The 15,834-nt window shown below is 39.6% G+C and overlaps 1 protein-coding gene across 4 annotated transcripts in view; it reads left to right on the top strand.

The window, feature by feature from the left end:
• dock4b (dedicator of cytokinesis 4b) overlaps positions 1-15,834 on the top strand; it is a 177,383-nt gene that overhangs the window by 130,745 nt on the left and 30,804 nt on the right. For 3 of the 4 annotated variants that reach the window (XM_008401053.2, XM_017302824.1, XM_017302826.1), the window contains 19 exons: positions 300-397; positions 502-585; positions 1,550-1,650; positions 2,806-2,887; positions 3,817-3,987; positions 5,695-5,887; positions 6,624-6,760; positions 8,518-8,652; positions 9,096-9,194; positions 10,013-10,107; positions 10,217-10,292; positions 10,525-10,625; positions 10,762-10,820; positions 11,550-11,698; positions 11,905-11,990; positions 13,499-13,525; positions 13,917-14,012; positions 14,124-14,184; positions 15,711-15,804. In XM_008401053.2, coding sequence (XP_008399275.1) covers positions 300-397; positions 502-585; positions 1,550-1,650; positions 2,806-2,887; positions 3,817-3,987; positions 5,695-5,887; positions 6,624-6,760; positions 8,518-8,652; positions 9,096-9,194; positions 10,013-10,107; positions 10,217-10,292; positions 10,525-10,625; positions 10,762-10,820; positions 11,550-11,698; positions 11,905-11,990; positions 13,499-13,525; positions 13,917-14,012; positions 14,124-14,184; positions 15,711-15,804 — 1,944 coding nt within the window. The remainder of the gene's footprint in view (positions 1-299; positions 398-501; positions 586-1,549; positions 1,651-2,805; positions 2,888-3,816; positions 3,988-5,694; positions 5,888-6,623; positions 6,761-8,517; positions 8,653-9,095; positions 9,195-10,012; positions 10,108-10,216; positions 10,293-10,524; positions 10,626-10,761; positions 10,821-11,549; positions 11,699-11,904; positions 11,991-13,498; positions 13,526-13,916; positions 14,013-14,123; positions 14,185-15,710; positions 15,805-15,834) is intronic. The other variant, XM_017302825.1, reaches the window with a different exon arrangement.

Here is a 15,834-nt window from a genome sequence, read left to right as displayed (position 1 = left end):
AAAAAAAAAAAAAGACGCGTCTTAGAAAACTGAAGAGACAGTTGAAATGCTTTCTTTTTAACGCGTATGTTTTATTCATTCAAGCGTCTGGGGAGAGAGGGTAATGACTCCTTATGTCCTTCATCCCGCCGCACTAGAGAGTGTTCTCATTTGTTTGGATTCGGCTGTGTTTAGGGGCTGTAATTGAACGAGAGCGGAGTTGAGTTGAGCTTTTCTTCACTTATAAACAAGATGTAACCGCCCCGGTTTTATTTCTTCTGACTCTGGATTTTTTATTTGTATTTTTTCTTTTCTTACAGGCGACATGCTGGACCTGTTGAAGTGGCGAGCCCACCCCGAAAGAATCAACGACAGCCTCTCGAAACTGAAGGAGATAGACGGCTCGGAGATCGTCAAAGTATGTCCGTCTCCTCCGCTTCTCGTTTGATTTCAATCCGTCGAGTTCGGCCTGGACGCTGAATGTTTGAACGGCTTTTGCGCTGCTTCTTCTCCTTCTTTCAGTTTCTCCAGGACACCTTGGACACTCTCTTCGGCATTCTAGACGAGAGCTCCCAGAGATACAGCCTCAAGGTGTTTGATTCACTCGTAAGTACATTTCTTTTTTTTTTTGGTCTTTCTCAATATACGGTAACGACAAGTACAGAAACTTGCGGGGAGAGAAGAAGAAAAAAAATAGTGATGTAACGCTTCACAGCTCGCTAAACCAATCCCGCCGTGCTCGTGCTTTCGCCGAGCAGAGGCGGGAGATCGATCTCTGGGTCTCTGCTTCTGTCTCTCTGCGCATCAATCTCACACTGAGACGTGAACATACTCTCTCTGCACCTTTTCTAATGATGAAAAAGCCTGGTGAGCTGTCACTCTCAAGTTTTTTTTTTTTTTTCTCTATTCTTTTGAGATCATCTCTGAGAATATTGACAGGTTTGGCCAGTAAATGCCTCATATGACAGATTATTTTAGTTTTTTCCACACACGATGCTTCAGGGTGAAGTTTACACCTGCAATGATTAGCATATTTTATTAAGGTTTTATGCGACGGACCAAGTTAAGGTTGAAATAATTGTGGAAGTGGAGATGAAAAGATTTTCAAAAATGCATTACAAATAAAAATCTGACCTTTGTGTCCATTTATATTTAAATTAAGTCCATGTGCTACCCTTAAACAGAATGGCTAGCTTTTAGTTTGCGTAGCAGTGACTTGCAGCTGTACTTATAAAGAAATGTGGTTCAACAAACTTTTTGGGAGTTTTTTTTTTTGTTGCTGAAAAAAATAAAAAAAATTTAGTTTTATCTTCTATTAAGATAAAATTACATAAAAGTGGACTTTATTCATATTTCTGTTTGTTGGCAATGAATTTTATTCAGTTAAAGGGGGGTGAATGAGGATGCATGTCTCACTGTTTCTTATCTTATTTGTCAAGAAATTATAAAACCCTCTTTTTCTTAACTATGTGCTCTCACATGAAAAATTTTAACATTTGGAAAACGACACTTGCAAGGCTCTTCAGACTGAGATCCGCCTTTCAAATGTTTGTTTTCTCCTAATCTCCAGGTTCATATCATCAACCTCCTCCAGGACAGTAAATTCCAGCACTTCAAACCGGTCATGGACACCTACATCGAGAGTCACTTTGCCGGAGCGCTGTCCTACAGGTCTGTAAAGCCTCCCTCTCTGATTCTTACATGTGTAAGCGAGTGTGTGTGAGCGCTGCAGCCTTTTCCCACTTGTTGTATTCGAATACGTCACAGCAGCCGGCCTACGCCACTGCTGAGAAGCGGCTCTATACAACGTGGTGCTTTTGAGTCGGGGCTGAGGAAGGAACACAATGCTCATGGTGCCACCTGGCTGGTGGAATGAGAATTATCGAATTGTGGCTCTCACGTCTCATAAGAGCACAAATAAACTCACAAACTGCTGTTTTACTTCACGCATTCCATTTTTTATTTATTTTTTTTATTTACATGTGCATATTCTGCACCTGCCTATAAAGGTCTGACAGCTTAGCTTTTGTTTCATTTGCATCTGCTGCTTCTGCAGAAAAAAACCCGCCTTTCTGATTGAATTTTTCTATTTCTTAAAATTTACCACCACAAATTTTTGGTGGTAAATTTTTATTTGGAGCACATGACTGCAGTTTGTTCGAAACTATTTCATTGTAGCTCTGGTTCTGCGCCTTCTGCAGCCTCTATCAGGTTTTTTTTGTTTTTTCCCCAGGATTTCCCAGCTTTTAGCCTCTTTTCCATAAAGCTCAAATATTTAAAGTTTTTGAAAAATCTGCAGTTCCACCAGCTACTGTGAACCTCTTTGCCACTTCCCTGATTAATATTCTCCTTGGCTCGTGTGTCAATTCAGGCACACAGCCAAGTTTTTTGTAAGTTCGACTCTTATGGCTATCAAAGTAAACAAAACACGTCGTTTTTCTGTAACCTATTTGCTACTTCGTGTTGTCCCATCACATAAAATAAGCAGTAAAATATAGAAAGTCTTGGGTCGTGTCAGCTTCTCCCATCATTAAAAACACACCACTACCTGGAGTAGATTTTTAACCTACCAAGCCGCAATATTTATTTCATGGCATTCATCATTTATTTTTCCATCGTTACTCTCGGCTGCAGCATCAGCTTCATCCACCTTGACGAAACGGGTGCAACGGGGTTACACGTTAAACTGCCGCATTGCCTCATCGACTGTGGGGTTTGTTTGTTTTGCCAGCCGGGCCGAGATGCAGATGGAGGTAAACGGGGATCAGATCAAACTGTCGTGTGTGTGTGTGCGTGTGTTTGGGGGTGTTTCCATGTCTTCTCCAGGGACCTGATCAAAGTGCTGAAGTGGTACGTGGATCGCATCGTCGAGGCAGAGCACCAGGATCACATACAGCAAGTACTGAAGGTGAGGCATACATGAAGGTAACCTGGACCTTTTTCAATTCAGACCTTTTTTGTTGTTTTTTTTTTAAAGAATGTTTGTAAGACAGAAACGGATTTCCCTCTCTCGCTTTTTTTCGCCTCCTCCTTCGACTCCTCTGTCAGTCATGCTGCAAGAAGGTTTAATCAGCAGAAACCCAGAGCCTCTGGTTGCTGGGGATCCTCATCATTTTATTTTAATGATGCATGCAGAAATGTACTGCAGACCTGTCTCTGTCAATGAATAGTAAATGGGGCAAGTCTGCAGCACCACACCGCATAAGTAATCAGCTGATGCTGTGCTTTGTGATGCCGCTAATAGTCATGGTGAAACGAGCCGGGTCGTTTCAGTAGACGATGAAGACTTTCTGCTTCCAGCGGGTTCCTAAAAGTCTAAATCTAACAGGTGCCCCAAAACACAACGGATTTCATGTTAAGATTTGTTATTTGTACGTGGATGAAAACAAATGGAAAAATAAAACTAATTTAACAGATGCAAAACAAACTTTATCCGACGTAAGAATTACAAAAAGTAGGCCTGACTCTTCTCCACAAAGAAGCTTCATGTAGTGGAAGTTTTTTTTTGTTATTTACCATATTGGTCTCTTTAAATTAGTATTTTATTCAGGTTGAGTTCTGGACTTTGATTGGACCGTTTCCGTGCCGGAAGTCTTTAATTTGTTTTCAGTCACCCCCATTGTAATTGTGATCCTGTGTTTAACTCCTACTTTACAAATTTAAGCACAAAGTTAAACAAAAGTGTACTTTTGTGGGGGGGTGTGACTGTTAGTACATCTCTGTTAAAGAGTTCCTTTTGTTTTTTGCTTTACTTTGAAAGCTTCACAAGCAAAACCTGCTCAGACTCATCTATTTAACCAGCAAACAGGTACCGATCCGCGTCTCTCTGTCCTTCAGGCCAGCGACTACATCTTCAAGTACATCATCCAGTCTCGCCGGCTCTTCTCTTTGGCCACCGGAGGCCAGAACGAGGAGGAGTTCAGAGCCTGCATCCTGGAGCTCTTCATGTCCATCCGCTTCTTCCTATCCCAGGAGAGCAAAGGCATCAGTCCAGTCACCCAGACACAGGTGTGTGTGTGTGTGTGTGTGTGTGTGTGTGTGTGTGTGTGTGTGTGTGTGTGTGTGTGTGTGTGTGTGTGGGTGTGTGTGTGTGTGTGTGTGTGTGTGTGTGTGTGTGTGTGTGTGTGTGTATCCAGAGCTGTGTTTGTGTGCTCAAACATGCAGCAAGTTAAAAAAAAAAAAACTCATCAGAGACGTGCCTCTCTCCGCCTGCTGCACCAAATTGCGTTTTCTTCCTGGAGGATGCTAACGCTGTTATGGCGGGTTGAGAACTTGTCTGTAATTGAATTACACGCTGCCAGAGGGGCCCCGGGGTCGAAAGTTGGGAATTCCTGCGACGGTTTTCGTTTCTTTTTCCGGTGGGAGGTCCGCGCTGCCTGGCGGCTGCTTTTGCGCATTTCGACCAACCAAGACCAAAAACAAGCAGGTTATAGATGCCAAAGATAATCCTGGTTGCACAGTGGGAGCAAATGCCGTGCGGCCGAGCGCTGTTGTCTGGGAAATTATTTCTGGGTGCTTGTGTTGCGTTGCCTGTTTTGATCTTTTGTCTGCTCTCTAATTCTGGTTAAACAATTAGAACAATTAGCTGCACTCCATGTCCTTGTCAGAGGAGTGTGGACAGCAAAAAAAAAACAAAAATCTCCTCAGCTTCTTTCTGCTTTAAAGCTGAAGGAATCACCGTTACGGTAATTAGCAAAAGCATCCAGACACCTTTCCTGGGAAAAAAAATAAAAATCTGCTAAATGTGTGTGTTTATCTGATACTTCCTAAATAAAATCCAATGAAGCAAACCTTTACAAGTCAGTTCAATTGCAAAATCAATCTCTCGGAACGCTGAACACGTCCGTTCAGGTGAAAGCACTTAGTAAAAACTAACACTGCACTGCAACCTGAACACACCAACTCTTTCAACCACATTGAAGTTTGCAGTTGTACTGTAACAAAATGTAAAAATTCAGCCGTTTTATTTTGGGGGGGGGGGTTTCAAGGCACTTTGAGTGCAGCATTAGATCTGATGCAATCTGTTTCCTCTGATCTGCTTTTAATCTTTATTTTCAACACAACAATAGCTTTGGGAGGAAGCAGGTCAGGCTGATGTTAATCCCACCTAATCTGCTACATGTGCTGCACACTCAGGCCAACAAATAATAGCACAGTTGCACGAAGGGAACCTGGCCTGGGAAATTCCTTGAATATTTTAGATTTAAAAAGTCAAATTTTCAGCAAAATATTAGAAATGAAGTATTTTCCAAAAAACCAGCGGGTTGCAATTCCTGTTGATCTTATACAGTTCCAACATGCCGGAGTTGCAACCGGATCCACTCCTGATGGTCATTTTTGTCTCGCAAGCGCGTATTTAATTTGATTTTAATTGCAAAAAAAGCTTTTGAATCACACTGTAGTGAATGTGAAGGTTGTGTGTGTTTTCTTGTAAAAAACCTGGTGTGAGGAATCCTCTGAACGTGCCCCCATTTGCTGCAAATCAGTTATGCTGTACGCAGCTCTGATTTAGGCAAAGGTTCACTGAATAATTCACAGTGAAAATATTGTTTTATATGAGAAATGCGTGCGTGCCCTTCTGCGAAAGCCTCTTTTTTTTCCTTTTTTTTTTTTTTTTTAATCCAATTTTGGTATACAAGTCTTTTGGCTGAGTGATTATGGTTTAATGGATGTCGCTCGTTTCTAACCGAGCGTTCCTCGCCTCCCTCTGCCCAGGCGGTGTTCCTGCGGACGTTCCCGGCCATCTACAGCGAGCTGCTGAAGTTCTTCACCGTGCGGGACGTGGCCGGGTTCGTCAGGGAGACGCTGGCCAGCCTGCCCGCCGTGGTACAGGCCGACAGCCCCCTGGAGGCGGTCAAGCTGCAGTGCATCTCCAAGACGGTGGAAAGCCAGCTTTACATTAACCCAGGTGAAGCTCCTGAGTTTTTGTTCGGTCGTGGAAAGAAGGGTGTACAAACGCAACCTACGAGAGGCTTGTTTGGAGTAGTTATGGGGAAGATCGCAAACCAACGAGTGATTTTATTATAACTATTAAGTGTGGAGGAGGCAGAAGAATGCTGTGGGAATGTTTTCCCTTAATATCACTGATGTATTGCCCAAACTGGATGGAATAGATGAACCAGAATGACAGAAAGCCACTTAAGTAGAATATGTTGTAAGACAGAAAACACAAAAAACATTTATAAGAGTTTGTACAGGTGCTTAAAATCCTTGGAAATGCTTGAATTTCGATTTTAAGGTTTGTAACGTGCTTGATTTTCGCACAAACTCCTTGAAATAGCTCGATATTCAAGCTGCACAGTTTTATAATGAAGTGCAACCTAATGTTTGACTAAAGCCCTAAATTTGGAAAGTGGAGCCAAGTATTTTCACACACCTAATAAAAAAGGCTTTTCACTCTGAATTTAAATCAGACTAAACAGTTTTTTGTTTGTTTTTAGGTTATTTCTAACTTTTTTTTTAATCTTATTTTTGTTTATTTAAAAACCCCTTAAGATACAAATTTAAATACAAATTTGCCTCACTTAGCTTTTATTTTGTAACCTTTCAACAGAAAACGTAAAGATAACTAAATAAGGACAAATGAGTGTAACTATCAGTATTTTTTTTTTTTTTTGTTGCGTGGCAACCGTTCTGTTTTCCAGAGTCCCGATGCATCCTGCTACCCGTCGTGCTGCGGGTGCTGCACACCTGCCTGCAGGAGCAGAGAGACCTGGTCATGTGTGCGCGCATCTTCACCAGCATGCTGTCCCTCATTAAGAAGGAGGAAAACGGCGCCGTGGTGAGTACAAATGGCTAACGTGCGACTGAAACGACACGTCGGGCCGTCTCGAGCTGGTTGCGTCTGTCAAAAGTCAGCGCCGTTTCCGGAAGCAATCGAAGCCAAGTGTGGGCGGTTTCACAGCTGTAAGATTGATTCTTGAAGCTGCCTCCCTGGCAAAACGTTCCACAAGCCAGACTGCTTTGTTTGTTTGCACGCTGTCAATTAGCGGTGGCAACATGGACATTGGCAGGTGTGCGGCTCGCTAATGAGGCTGGTCAATTTAGCAGTGGGGCTGTTGAAGTGACTTTGAGCTTTTCCATCTGTCCGATTAGCGCGTGTGTGTGCGTGTGTGTGTGCGTGTGTGTGTGCGCGTGTGTGTGTGTGCGTGTGCGTGTGTGTGTGTGTTAAGGGTATGGATTGCACAGATTTTTGCCAGAAGGGCAGTTTAATGGCAAAGGCTTCTAGAAGGATAGGTTGGCACCGTATTTAAAGGAGGCGACAGAGTTGGTAGCTAATGCGCCTGTGAGGCTCCTTCTCAGTATCAGTCCAAAAAACCTGAACGTTTTGTCAGGTGGAGAGAGAAGACTAGAAAGGAGGTGAACTTATTTAGTTATATTAAATTTTGATAACTTTTGTGAGCCTTTGTTTTTTATTTAAAACTGAGATAAAAATACATTTACATATAAGCCTCCAGAATTGTGTGGCTAAGTGCATATAGATGCATCCAAATCATTTATTAGCTTAATATCACGTACAAAAAAGTAAATATTCATATTTTAAAACTGGGTGTATTAATGCAGTGGTTAAAAGGTTATCCGATACCAAGAACTATGGGTTTTTTTATTAAATAATCAGTCCTAACAGGTAAAATGGAAGGGAACTAGACTACTTATCTTGTTTCTTGATGACATTTTATATCTTAAACAAAAGACTTCCTTAGTTTTGAACATTGACTGGATGCTTCGAGGATAATAACGGTCATTAATGTCCTGTAAACTTTCTCCTGTTCAGTGTGTGGATCGTTGCTAACTGACAAGCCCAACTTTTGCCAACTTCCGAATGTGAAAGCCTTTAAACTGCTTATTAGTCTCTATTTTGATAACATTTGTGTGCCTTTATTTTTTGTATTTAAAATTGAGATAGAAATAGTCTGGACTTCATCTTGTAGAACGATGGAACCCTTTTATGGTTTAGGTTGGTTTTTCATGCTTAAACTTGATGGTTTCCCACTCCTCCTCAGCCATCCTCTCCCGTCCAAAATTTGCACATTTCTATCACTCAAAGTTTTTCTCGTCCTGCCCGGCGCTGCCCCAAGGAACCCGCTCTGAAAAAAGTGAATTGAATGAACTAATATGACCCCAGCAGCTCCATCTGTGTTATTACTAATCCAATCAGTCTAATGCTTCTACCTACATATTCCAGTAACTCGTGTTGTTATAGTTTGTAAAAGTTCAGAACAGGAAACAGAACTTCTGCTGAACATGATCAGATCTACAGTCTCAGCATTTTTTTTTTTTTTTAACCAACCGGCACTGTGACAATCGAGACTGTAGCTAAGTTTATCTTGGCACTAAGTACAGTACGAAGGATGGGTAGGTAAAAAAAAAAAAGCTCTCCAAAGCTTGTTAAAGCAAAAAAAAAAAAAAAAGCCGCAATGGAGTCACTAAGTCTCAATTTTTTTCACTTGGATAATAATAAACAAAATGTTCTTTCTCTTTCGCCAGATGCTGGTTAAGTGTCTTCTGTTAAAAATGTTTGATTTCTCTGCTGTTTAGGAGCCTGCTGTGTCAGAGGAAGTGGAGCTAATAGTGGAAAGCCTGCTGGAAGTGCTGCTGAGGACCATCCTGGAAATCAGCAACCGGCCCCAGCCTGCTGGGCCTGCCATGAGACTGCAGTTTCAGGATGTCACTGTATGTGTGTGTGTGTGTGTGTGTGTGTGTGCGTGCGTGTGTGCGTGTGTGTGTGTGTGTTTGGTGTGTGTGCTCATGCTAAATAGCTTTGGCTACGTGCAAAATATCCAAGCGTAATTAAAAGATGTTAAATTGAGCCGCAACTATCACTCCACCAAGATTATTAATATTACAGGCGGTAATTAAGATGGGGAGTGGAGATGTTGACAGTAATAATTTTTACTAAGTGGTAATGGAAACTTAAATATAGGGGGAAGACGTTCCCATTGAGACGGTGATCATGTTGGATTTAGCTCTAGCAGGCTGTTACCGGGACGTCTAACATGTCCTGAAAATGTCAAATAAAGGAAAACAAGGCAACAAAAACAAGAAACGGGACAATTAGATTCTGCAGTTTATCCACCTTTAATGTTCCCTAAACTAAAATGTATTTATTCTGTCAGGGTGAGTTTGTGGCGTGTTTGTTGGCACTCCTGAGACACATGAGTGACAAACACTACCAGAAGCTGCTGCAGGCATTCAGCAGCAAAGACGACTTGAGGGTAAGGCCATATATTTATATATAAGTATATATTTTTTTTTTTCTCTTTTCCCTTATCTGTCACTCTTTTGGAAAACTGTTCTCAACTATCCATCTATAGTGCTATCGGCTTCCTTTTCTGAAAGTAAAACAAATATTGTCACTTTCCTAAAACAATGGCTCAAGTTGTTTTTTGCCAAAAGTGATTTTTTTCTTTTCTTTTTTTTTCTTGCTTAAAATAACCTTTTAGCAAAAAATATCTGCAAATGCATATCAGAATTTGTTTTAATTCTTTAATTTATTCTTTCTTTTTTTCTTTTTTTTTGTTCTGAGGAGGTTATGTTGTAATTTTTTCTTTACTTGTTTTGTTTGTGTTTTTTTTCTTAATTATTTTTTTAAATCACTTTCAAAAAAGCAAATCAAAGCCATATAGATGCAAAGCTTTCATGAAGGTAAAGCACCCAATCTGGTGCCATAGCAAAATCTGGGCATAATTTTTCATATTCAGTATTTTCATCTCACTAGAAAAACAAACTAAATTGAGCATAGCATCATTTGATTAAGTACATGCATTTCAGCCAATGCCTGCAGGCGACTTGTAATCACCCTGAGATCTATATTTTATTATTTCCTGTTAGTACAAAACTGCTGATGTATTGCTGACGTGCAAAAGCAATTATTGGATTTAAGGGTTTTTTTTTTTAAACAGGAAGCATAAATAAAACACCTTTATTATGAGACAGCAACAAATGAAAGTGAATACTTTATAAAACTTGTGCACGTGACTATTTGAACTGCCTCTAAGTGTCATCTGACTACGTCTGCGGGTTCTTTCTGCAGGACTTCCTGCTTCACGTCTTCACAGTCTTCAGAATCCTAATCAGACCCGAAATGTTTCCCAAAGACTGGACTGTCATGCGACTCGTCACGAACAAGTAAGACCACGATCACAGAAAAATAGAACCTGAGATTTTAAAGACTTGATTGCAAGAGTTCCTTATAATCATATGAATAATTAATAAAACGTCTGCCCTTTCCTTTCAGCGTTATCATCACAACCGTCCTCTACCTTTCTGACGCCCTGAGGAAGAATTTCCTCAACGACAAGTTTGATTACAAGGTATAGCTGTTTGAATCCCATCTTTGAACTTATCTGCAGAATATTAAGGGACGCGTATGCCTCTAGTTATTTGATAATCACAAGTAACATGTTGGGTTAAAAACCAAAGCAGATCAGACAAGACGAATCAAAATGATTGGAAATATTTGTAGAACAAATGCCAAATATTTGCCTCGAAAGTCTATAAAATGCTGCTTCTTAAAAGAAAACTTTGATCTGTGTGATTTTCCAGGTTTGGGACTCGTATTTCTACCTGTCTGTAATATTCATCAACCAGCCTTGTCTTCAGCTTGAGTCCTTCTCGCCCTCTAAGAGGAAGAAGATTCTGGAGAAGTGAGTCTCAGGCTGCTGCAAATCGTGTACATTCACCAGCATGGTTTAGGTTTAACAGCATGAACCATGCAAGTCCTTTTAATATTTACATGTCATCAGCATGCATTCCTGATAACAATTTTTTTTTCTCATGCAGGTATGGAGACATGAGAGTGATGATGGGTTGTGAGATCTTCAGCATGTGGCAGAATTTAGGTAAACTGAATCCGAACGGTGGAAATGATTACATATGTGTGAGACAGACGCACTAAAGATGGAGTTCATACATGTCGCTTTATTTATTTATTTATTTATTTGTTTGTTTGTTTAACTGGTCTTCACTTTACTGTAATAACTCATATAAGTCATATAGTTACATTTTTAAAGTGAAACCTTTTTCTTTTAATTGTATATTTTCACAATTTGAGGAGAACTTAACTCACATGCTGCTCATGCTTTGGCATAAAATCACTGATCACTCGGTGAAGATGAAGACATAAAAGGGTTTACCATCATTGATATTCAAAGTAATATATCAAAGCAGATTCATGGAAAGTCTAGTGGAAGGAAAAGGTGTAATAAAAACAAAATCTTGGCTTATTTTTGGCTTCATTAGCCTTCAGGCAGGCTCATAGAAAAAAACAGAAATAAATGCTTGGTCTTGTTGATTACGATGATACGTAAACAGAAGTAGATCACAAATTTAGCTAACGTTAAGTCTTTGAAATACATTCATATAAGTTTAAAAAAAACTTATATGAATGTATATTCATATAAGTGAATATACATTCATATAAGGAGTAAAACTTTGAGAAGTTTTACTCCTGAAAACCAATCAGAAAAGCCCTGCTCAAAATGATATTTCCCTCAGCGTCATGTCGGGTCCAAAAGTTGACGAGTCAATCAAACGTCTGACCCATGTCTCGAACTTTGTCTCGGATGTAGGGGAGCACAAGCTGAACTTCATCCCGGCCATGATTGGACCGTTCCTGGAGGTGACCCTGGTGCCCCAACCCGACCTGAGGAACGTCATGATCCCAATCTTCCATGACATGATGGACTGGGAGCAGAGGCGCAGCGGCAATTTCAAACAGGTGGGACACTTTTATCGCCGCCTAAAATCTTCATTTGTATTCTTCGAGGAGATCAGATGTACTCGACAGAAGGCGGATTTAAAACGAGGAGGATGAATGGCTCTTTAATAAAAATAAAAAAAAGAGGTGGATTTTATCGGAGTATATAATTTATCAGTGTTGCTGAGTTGCCTGGATATTTTCCCTTTTTTCCTTCCTTCTCACAGGTTGAGGCCAAGCTGATTGATAAACTGGACAGTCTGATGTCTGAGGGTAAAGGAGATGAAACCTACAGGGAACTCTTCAATAGCATGTGAGTTGCTGCAAAAGCGAAGGAAACACAAACCATGTAGAACAACACGGAACATTTTGGGGAGACGCAACTAAAAAACGAAAGTTTCGTCTTTGATTTCTCGTTGAACGTTAGCATTGAGAAATCTGTAATAAGGAGTTTTACATCAGAGCAGTTTAAATCAAGTAGGGTAGTTACATGGAGAGGTAAGCAGTAAATGCTTTCACTTTGATCGTCACTCTCACCACATCTGTCGATGGGCTTTCTTCATTCTGTCCGTCTGTTTCCAGATTCCTGTCGCATCTGCTCAGTGTTTGTTTGCATGCATCCGACTGTGTTTGTGTGTGTTTGTGTGATATTTTCATCACTTGTTTTTATTCTTTTTGCATATTTTGTCCTTCATTGTGGGCCAATATTTGGACATTACTGTTAACTCATAATAATTCAAGTTCATTTGCATACGCAACATCTCCTCGCGGTCACATACAGGGGCTTACAAAAAGGTTTGCAACACTTGAACTCATTCCCATTTTGTCACGTCGCAGATGCGACTTTGATGCACTTCTTCTGGATTTCATGTGGCAGACACAAATATTTAGGCCTGTCTCAATAACAAACGTTTCTGCACGATAAATTGCCCTAGAACTTTGTAAACGATATTATAGTTGTTTTGCGAGCATTTTTAAGTAATACAGTAGTAATAATTGCATAATAACACAAGAACACATTCTCAGTGATCAGTGAACTTTAAATTCTAATGAACATTTAAACACTGGAACTCGTAGACATTTTAAATATCTATATATGAAATAAGCCCAACAGAAACGGCAAATAAAATGAATTATGACATCTCTGAATTACGAAATAGTCTAAAGGCAAGTTGGTGTGCTAAATGTAATTATCAGATATACTTTTCAGATTTTTACTTGCAAAAAAAAACTTATAACCTCTGCTTTGTCCTTCTTTAAATACAAGAGGCAGCATTATGCTGTGTGGATGCTTTTCTTAGGTAAGATCAGGGAAGCTGGTGGCGTCCAAATGTAAAATTCTAATAATAGTTTGTGATTATAACCTGACAAAATGTGCAGCAGTTCAAGGATATGAAAACTTTTGTAAGTCGCCGTAGGTGTTATTTAAACCGTTTGTCGTAATTCATTCACCTTCTCATAATTTTTTTTTTACATATTAGAAACAGCAGATCACTAAATAACTAATGTTTATTTATATGTAATCTGTAAAATACAGTGATTATGCAAAATAAGTATTTTTTTTCCCCCCATAATCTAGTTCTTTTATCATTATAATTTTTTTTGTTTGTTATTCTAGCCTGTAACTTCTTGCTTTTTCTGATGAAATTGCAATAACTTTTCTATGATTTCAGCATATTTCAGTTCTGTTTTTTGCTTTTCAACAACTGCTCCCACCTTGCTGACCTTTCCCCACCCCTTAAGCTGAGCCGTGTGAGTTTGTGCCGATTTTTAATCATGTCAATATTAATTTATTCCGCCTATGCTTCCCGCCTGGAGTAGAATTCCTCTGTTTGGTCCGTACCCTAGGTAAGAGGCTCTCGTCTTTGGTCTCTGTGTCGTCTGTGTGAGGGGAAAACAGGGGGAACAATTGGTCCCAAAAAAGAAAAAGAAAAAAAAAACTATTGTGTGTGTGTTCTCCTAACTTTCCATCAAACCAACCAGTTATTATAATCTATATAATCTGTTTAGCCTCATGGTTTAACTCCGGCAGGCGAGCCAACAAGCATAGGTGACACTTTGCATGACCGAGATTAATTTCCTCTTTGCTTTGAGCCCTTTTTCTTTCTTCAGTAATTTCATCCATCGCTGTCCCCGTTCCCGTACTCTCTCCATCCCCCCCCCCCGACCCCCCCACCCCACCTTTTGAGTCTTGACGTTCTCTCCATCTTGTCCTCGTCTCTCCTCGTTTGTCCCGCAGCTTGCTGAAGAAGATTGAGAGGGAGACGTGGAGGGAGAGCGGGATCTCTCTGATCGCGACCGTCACTCGTCTGATGGAAAGGCTGCTGGACTACAGGTCGGACGGAGAGCACACACACTCACATTTACACACACACACGAACACACACGAGAGTCCAATTCGGCTCTTGTGTTCGTCTAGTGTTACACATTCACGTTTATTCCACAGGGATTGTATGAAGTTGGGGGAAGTGGATGGTAAAAAGATCGGCTGTACCGTCAGCTTATTGGTGAGTTTTAGTTCTTCCCTTAAAAAATTATTTACTTCATCTGATGTAAGCGTCGGGTTAACGTGAGAGCATTTCGTGCACAGGATTTCTCAAATTGAATTTCCAAAAATCTGCTAAAAAAATGTAGTGATGGGTGCAGCGCAGCAATTTTTCCCATCCCAGTCAATTAGCAGCTATGTAAATTAGATGATAGGATTAAAAAAAAGAAAAAGAAAGTAATTAACTGACAGTCTGCATCAAATGAAAACATAACGCGCATAATTTGATTTATCAAATAAAACATAGGCTCAAAATCTGTTGGAATGTATTGACATGACTCTTGTTCCAATCAAAAACTAAGAATAGATTAAATATGGATGTGGCCTCATTAAGACGGCGCCATCTCCAGGGCTGGGCGATATGGCGCAAAACTAAAATCTTTTTTGTTTATTATTATTATTATTATTATTATTATTATTATTATTATTATTAAATGCGATTTCTGATTTCAGTTTCTTTTTTTCTTTACAGTTTTTCCTTAAAAAGAAAGTACAAATGAAAGAAAATCATTTTTTTTAAATGTCCTGTGTCTCATTCCTTCTGTGAGTTGACATAAATTCCAAGTCAAAATTAATAGAAGCTGTCGACATTAATCCACATTCAGATTAAACCAAAGAGTGCATTGGTTGATTTTTTTTCTTCTTCTTCTACAAATTAAATCCTCAAAAACGGAAAATTTGACAATACCATCGATTGATCCCTAATCCATACTGATCAAAGTTAGTTTCAGTCTGCGATCAGCATGTATAAGGTTTAAAACTCGGTAAGTTTACAAGTTTTGGGACATAACTGCATGCTTCATCAGCATTGCAATACGTTAGCAGACTGATTGTTCCACCTAACTCACTCTAGTATGACAGTCAGAAAGCGACAGAATCCCTTTCTCTTGAATGCCACTGCTGTTCAAAATGAGCATCATTACAGTTAGATTTACTATTACATCAGATAAAACAAGAACAGTAGTAATTTTTCCCAACATTTTAATGTATTATTGATGTTCTTTTCATGGCTATATAAAAATATAAAAACCTCTGACATGTTCTGTAATTTTTGGAATTTTCCTGCATACCTTTTTTTTTAAAAATCCAATTATATTTGATGTTAAATGCAGACAAATTTGAATACTTATTCAATTCCTAAGAGTTTTTATGTCCCGGCTCATTTTATGCGGTTGTTACTTTTGCCGAAGAAATACTGATTCTTGAAATCTAATGGATGGGAAAAATATAAGCGTGCCCTGCAGGGCTTTGCTTATGTAACTAATTCCTTCGCCCGGGTGTGTGGGCGAATAAATGAGAGGTTTCTGTTACATTGCAGATGATATGTTGTTGCACCTTTTGTCAAGCATCAACATTTTATTTATTTATTTTGCCTATTTACATCTTTAAACTCTCAGATTGTTGAAAACGCTTTACCTTCCATTTGCCCTTTCTTGTCTCTCTTTCAACTGAATCATCCGGGTTTTTGGGGGGTTTTTTCCCTTTCAGAATTTCTACAAAACAGAACTGAACAAGGAGGAAATGTACATCCGCTACATCCACAAACTGTACGACCTCCATCTCAAAGCGCAGAACTACACAGGTACTCTCTGTGGGGACAGGGCTTTTTATA

The sequence above is a fragment of the Poecilia reticulata genome, linkage group LG23 (genome assembly GCF_000633615.1).
Source record: "Poecilia reticulata strain Guanapo linkage group LG23, Guppy_female_1.0+MT, whole genome shotgun sequence".
Lineage (NCBI taxonomy): Eukaryota > Metazoa > Chordata > Actinopteri > Cyprinodontiformes > Poeciliidae > Poecilia > Poecilia reticulata.
This window is presented reverse-complemented; position numbering and strand designations above follow the sequence as displayed.